At 44.6% G+C, this 6,580-nt stretch overlaps 1 protein-coding gene across 1 annotated transcript in view; it reads right to left on the bottom strand.

The window, feature by feature from the left end:
• Positions 1 to 310: 310 nt before the first annotated feature.
• Positions 311 to 6,580, bottom strand: part of LOC127548419 (mucin-17-like) — a 79,506-nt gene continuing 73,236 nt past the window's right edge. The window contains exons 19-21 of the mRNA XM_051975833.1: positions 5,131 to 5,247; positions 913 to 4,302; positions 311 to 432 (exon numbers count right to left, since the gene is read on the bottom strand). Of these exons, the coding sequence (XP_051831793.1) occupies positions 311 to 432; positions 913 to 4,302; positions 5,131 to 5,247 (3,629 nt within the window). The remainder of the gene's footprint in view (positions 433 to 912; positions 4,303 to 5,130; positions 5,248 to 6,580) is intronic.

The following is a 6,580-nucleotide window of genomic DNA, read 5'->3' as shown; positions in this document are numbered from 1 at the left end:
GTCTCAGATGAACTGAAGAAGTTTCTGTGGAGAGGATGTGGTTCCTCCTGTGTTTCTCAAGCTTGAGTAAGTAAATATGGTTCCCAACTAGCTATACTTTCAGAGGCTACTCTCACAACATTCCAGGAATTAAGGTTTAGGGGGGAACAGCTAGAAGATATGGTCATGATTTAAGACCCCCATCCTGAACTCTTGTTCTCAAACTTTGAAGATGAATCATCTCTTAAATAATCTCATATGTTATCTGTAAAACTGAGATACAAGGTCATAAAGATGTGACCTTCCAAAAGGGGAGACAGAAAGAAGGTGTCTACTTGCCTGTGGGAATAAGAGTAGACCTAGGTATCAGAGGACCTCTGGTCAGTGCTGCTATGCTTCCTGGTACTCCATGGCCTGAGGCATGTGTGACCGGCACAACACCAGCATCACCACCTGCAGGGAGAGATGAGGGGAAAGGAGAGCCCAGAGCTCAGTCATGTCATTATTAGCGGGCACAAAAAGAGAAGTACATTATTGCCACCGATTGTAAAGTCCCAAAATTTACGTGCTTTCTCAGACTTCTTCCCATATGACAAAAAACTTTTTTCCTTCCAAAGCACTAACTCACTAGTGGATAATCCATAAAAGTTAGACTTAGAAATCAGGATCCCACCAATGAGAAAAGGAGAATCACTTTAGCACAGAAACTGTGAAACTGCCCTCCCATAGAAATAGGTGACCACATTGATTCAATAGATATGGCACTAAGGAGAAGGCCCTAAAGTGGCTAAAGAGGGAAAGGACAAGGAAAGAAGATTCCTTCCTGTTTTTTAGAAAGACATTAGACCTTCCCTCCCTGGACAGACACCATCTATTTCCTCTAGGACCACACCCCAAACCCATCCAAGGGAGGCTTACTTAAAATATGCTTACTTGTGAACAGGGTGGAAGTGGAAGGTACTTGAGCAGAAACAGAGGCCGTCTCTGCTCTGGAACTGCTGATTTCTGTGGCCATGGAGGTTGGGCTTGGAGATGCTATCAAGATTTCCTGTGTTCTGGATGGAGGCAGACTGACATCTAGAGTTGGTGTCTCCCCTGAGCTCCTCATAGACTCTGTAGTAAGGCCAGCTGACTCTGAGTCCTCCAACGGGGAAGTATTTTCAAGGGCACCTGTTATTGTCCAAGTCTCAGGAGTAGTTAAGGCAGAAGAAGGGCCCGGACTTGAACTTGGAGATTCATGGATGGGACTATGAGTTCCTCTTCCTTGGGAGGTTTCTTCCACAGTGATATCAACCAGACTGGAAGTTGTTTCTACTTTTGAGGAGGGGCTGGCTGCCCAAGAAGGTAAATTAGTTTCCATATCCATGCTGACAGGAGTTGTGGTCTTTGACAGTGGGGAGATAAAAGTCATAGCAGGGTCTGTACTAATTGCTAGGACAGTTTCCATCTCCAGGATAGACATGCTTTGACTTTCAAACCCTTCAGTACTTGTCCATGGTTCTGAAGAAGTGACATCAGAAAGCATTTTGGAAACAAAAGTAGCCGAGCTGGTACCTGTTTCAGGTAATTTCTCAGCTGGCAAAGTGGACAGTGCTTGATCAGTGCTTGTTGCCCTCTCAGGACTAGTATCATGTGTCATGGGGCTTTCTGAAGGAGATAAAGTGGGATAGTTCCTACTGGCCTCTGTTCCTGGGATAGTGCCATGCTTGGAAGCCTGGCTCTCCTGAAACTCTGAGATTGGAGTGGAATCTGTTATGGTCACTGATTTAGTGGCCTCAGTTGCAGTAGAAGACCAAGGGAATTCTGTGTCACTCTCCTGTGGGACTTTGGTAAGGATTGATTGACTTTGAGTTTTGGATAGCTTATCCTGGGTCACGGAAGCCAGACTTGAATCTGATCCAATATGGACAGGAGTCACTGTAGGCACCCCTGGTGACATGGAAGAAGGGCTTATATCTCTGGATGTCATGGCCTCAGAAATTTTTGTAATCTCTGCTGGACTTGTGGTAGAAGGAATGGCTGAGCTCATTTCAGCTCCTGTGTTGAACTCTGGAGAAGCTGAGGTGATGCCTTCTGTTGCTCTGCTTGTAATAGTACTTTCTGTAGTCTCTGTGGTTAAGGAAGTCAGAAGAAGCTCAGAGGTTTTCTCTAAGTCTGCATGTGGAACACCATGAGTAGTCTCCAAGGGAGTTGAGCCAACAGAGGTGACCAATGAGCCTACAGGATTAGTATCTGAGAACACTGGAACTTTAATAGAAATTGTGGTCAGTGGGGAATTTGTACTTTTCTCTGGTACCATACTTGGGAGTTCAGGTCTGAAAGTGACCATAGGGGAGAAAGGGACAATGTCTGTGATTTTAGTGCTAAAGATGAGACTTGTGGCATCAGTCCTGGAGGCAGTTGAGCTCATGTTCTCAGTGAAGGGAGTAACTCCAGATGAGGTTATAGGAGTTGAAGAAGAGATGCTATCTGTTCCAGTGATGGTGAGAGTCCTGGTTTCAGCTGTGGTAGATGAGGGGGAAACTGTTCTTGGAACAGAGAGAGCCATGGAACTGGGACTGGTGGTAGGAAGCAGGGCTGAACTCATTTGATCTTCTGTGCTGTGCTCTGTAGGGAGCACAGAGATGTTGCCAGGCATCTTGGCTGTAGAAGTATTGTCTGTGTCCTCTGTGGCCAATGGGAGACTTGAGGTCCTCTCTGAGTCTCTATTTGGGATTCCATGTGTGGTAGTCACTTGCATTGAGTCAGTAGTGGTACCTGACATATTTGTTACTTCTCCCATAATAGAGGCTGAGGACACAGGAGGTCCAAGTGAAGAAGTGATCAGTGAAACACTTGTGCTACTCTCCTCCACTGTCCCCAAAAATTGTTGGTTGGTAGTATCTTTAGGATAAAGAGAGGTCATGTCTGTGACCTTTATGCTTTCAGTCCTGGGAACATTGGAGCTCATGTCCTCAGCCTTGTAAGTAACCTCAGATAAGATGTCTGGAGATGGAGGAGAAAAGGTCTGTGGCAAAGTAGACATAGTATCTTTACCAATCATGGTGATATCTGTGGTGATATCTGTGTTTTCAGCTGAGGTCAAGGACCAGGGAACCCCTGTTCTTATTCCAGGCAGAGCCTCCGAGATAGTGATGATGGAGACAGCAGATGCTGGTGTGGTTAATATCGAGGACAAGTCTGTCTCTCCTCTAAGCTTGGTCTCTGTAGTAATATCTGAAGTATGGGATAGAGTGGTGTAGACAGCTGGTTCTGGGCTGGACCCTCCCATAGGACTTGGCATGAGGTTAGCTGTACTCTCAGCAGGATGAAACTTCCCTGGGCTGAGTGTGCTGGTATCTGAAGCTTCAGTGCTGCCTGGTCTACTAGTCTCCCACACTGGGGTGCTGGTGGAGTCCAAACTACTCTGTAACTTTCCACTGTCCGTGGTGCTGAATTCAGTCACTGGTGCAACAGAGGGAGTGCCCTCCTCTGGAAGTGTGGGCTCTGTGAACTCCAAGATAGGTTCAGCCGGGCTTGTCATGCCTTCTACAGAGGGCGAGGGGACAGTCCTAGCATAGCTGCCTCCTTCACTTAGAGGGGCCAGAGAAGAGGTGAAGCTTCTGTCAGGCCCTCCTCGGCTTGTAGAATGAATCTGCTCTGTCTGAGTGATTCCAGGAGTGTCTGGCAAAGTGCTAGAAACTGTTTTATCCTCTCTTGGACCTTCTGTAGACACCAAGAAAATGCTTGTGTCCCCTCCAACAGATGTTGGAATGATGCTGGAAACAGTGGAGGACAGGGCAGCTGACCCTTGCTCCGTTACAGTCTGAACATCCTGTTGCTCTGAGGGAGTATGCTTCATGGGCAAATCTAGGCTTGGCGTGGTTTCTTTATCACTGGCAGCTGCAGGAATTGAAGATAGAGGCAACATGGAGCTGATTTCCATTCCTGGGGGTGAGGCAGTGATATGGATGGAGTCAACTGCAGTGGGCCATGGAGTCAGAGTGGTACTGTGACTCTCTCTAGGAGATCTTTCTGATACAAGTGTGTCCAAAAGGGATGTAGAAGAAATCTTCTCAGTTGGGTTGACCTTTAAGGGACCATCAGAGACTGTGCTGGCTGTCAGTTCTGCCGGAGTCATGGAAACTGTGGGGCTTCCCACCCCCATGGTCACTCCAAGAGATGTCTCAGACGGAGTTGAAGCTTCTGTGGGAGAGTGCATGGTTGTCCTGTGTGTCGCAGGGCTGTGGTCACCTTTTACAGTGGCCATAGTGAGAAGAAGGGAGGGCTGAGCAGTTGTTGTAGCTGGCATAGTCTCCACGGTGAATGTTTCTGTTTCAGCATCTGAAATGGAATCTCTCATAGTAGAACCAGTCATGGGAGTGTTGGTGAACTGTGCTGATTCTCTTTCCAAGTCAGACCTACTCATATTCTTCAATGTTACTATGCTCCTGGTAGAGAATCCTATGACCAGAGCATTTGGTTGAAATGTGCCTAAGAGTTGATGGGGAAAGTTTGGGGTCATTTGGAAATTGCCTGTTAAAGACTACTTCCTTCTTGGGAAAAACAATGAAATCCCAACTTCTCACATTACTTTCCAATGTTCAGCTTTCTCCTCGACAAGAATTTTCAATAACAAAAAGGATTCTGCCTGGGTCTATGAGACCACCCCACCATGAGAATTACTAAATAATAAGAGATCAGTGCCTTAGGCAGATCTCCCTGACTTCTTGGCACAAGTCTAGGGATCCAGGCTCAGACAGTCTGCCTGCCTGGTGGATACATGTTCTCATCAAAAATCAAAAGCATCAACTACTCTTATGTGCCATTCATTTTGGGGCTTTAGATGCTGGGAATGCATAGACAAGAATGAAAAAGACTCTTGCCTTCCTATGGATGACTTTTATCAGGGAAGTAATAATGTGTGCATGCAAGTGAATATTGAAAAATACCAAATCCCTAGTAGTTCTTCATTTTTTTATCACAACATACTTCAGTGAAGAAAATAATATAGCAGATGAAGCTGCCAAATCTTGCACTCTAATTATAAATTCCCCTATCAGTGTCTTGCTCTTAGACTGAAGATGAGTCCATATCTTGTCTCAAAACTGGGGGAAAGACCCAGGAAGGGTGAATACCAGCACAAGAGAAAGAAAAGAGGTATTTACTTACCCACAGGGCCTACAGTAGATTCAGGTACCAGAGGGCCACTGGTGGTCAGTACTTCCTTTTCTCCTGGTGCTTCATGATCTGGGATATGTGTGACAGGCACTATAGCAACCTCACTACCTGTAGGATCAAGTAAGTATACATATCACAGTCAAGAGAGTAGAAAAGACAATATATTATCTCCATATGTTCTGACTGCAAACTCCAAAATATGTGCTTTCTTTACTTCATCCTTTACACAGCAGAATGTTCCTCTATTGTCCCATTGTCTCACACTACAATCTCTGCTTGTCTACTGACTATTTCTCTACTACTCCATCTACAAAAACAAAGAAACAAAAATCATCACTTTACCCATTTGTCCCTGATAGCTATTATTCCTTATCGCTCTTTCTTTTTCTGTTCAAAGTCTTTGAGATACTTTGTGTACAAGAGGTACTTCATCATTAAAATGAAATCATCCTCTCAATGTTATTAACAATCTCTTCATCCTCTCAATGTTATTAACAATCTCTTAATTTCAAAACCAAATGATCTTTTCTCAATATTTCTGAAGCTTTTAATACTGTTACCCCATTTTCATGAATACTCTCTTCTCTTTAGATTTTTATGGCATAGTGTTTCTCTGGGATGATTAGCCTCATAGGCAAATCTGGGCTTGACTCAATCTCTGTGACACTGATGGCTATAGAAAGTTGAGATTAAAGATAAAATTTAGCTGATTTCAATTCCTATAACTCAGACAGTGGTATGGGAAGAATCAACTGGAGCAGGCCATGAGATAAAGGTGTGTTGGAACTCTTTAGGGGCTGTTTCTGCTATAGATGTGTCTGCAGGGAAAATGGAAGAAATTGTCCAAGCTGGACTGATTTTGAAGGGAACACAATTACCTGCGGTGGCTGTGGAATCCAATAGAGTCATGGAAACTGCAGGGTTTCCAATGCCCATAGTAACTCACACTATAAGTTAGTGTGAGATCCCTTCAGGAAACTGAGGTTTCTATAAGGGAATTATGTGGTTGACCTATGTGTCTCAGGTCTAATGCCACCTGTTACAGTGGCCATAGTGAGAACCTGGATATTATACCTGGAGTTGTCTCCATGACAACTATTTCTGTTGTAGTGTCTGAAATGGAATCTCTCACAGTAGATCCAATCATAGGAGTGCTGGTGACATTTGTCGATTCTTTTTCCAGGTCAGACCCACTCACATTCTTCAATGTCACTGTACTCCTGGTAGAGAATCCTGTGACCAGAGCAATTGGTTGAAGGATGTGTGTAAGGGTTGACAGGGGGAAGTTTGGAGTCATTTAGAAAGATTCTCACTGCCTCTCAGGCTCTTTCTGTATGAAGATAGATCCCAATCCCCCACACCTCATTTTCCCCATATTCTTTAGTTGAGCTCAATTCTTGATTAAGCCTCCTTTTTAGTCTAAGGATTCTACCACAGATTG

The sequence above is a fragment of the Antechinus flavipes genome, chromosome 1 (genome assembly GCF_016432865.1).
Source record: "Antechinus flavipes isolate AdamAnt ecotype Samford, QLD, Australia chromosome 1, AdamAnt_v2, whole genome shotgun sequence".
In the NCBI taxonomy this organism is placed as follows: domain Eukaryota; kingdom Metazoa; phylum Chordata; class Mammalia; order Dasyuromorphia; family Dasyuridae; genus Antechinus; species Antechinus flavipes.
The sequence above is the reverse complement of the archived record's forward strand: the minus strand, read 5'-3'. Positions and strand labels throughout refer to the sequence as shown.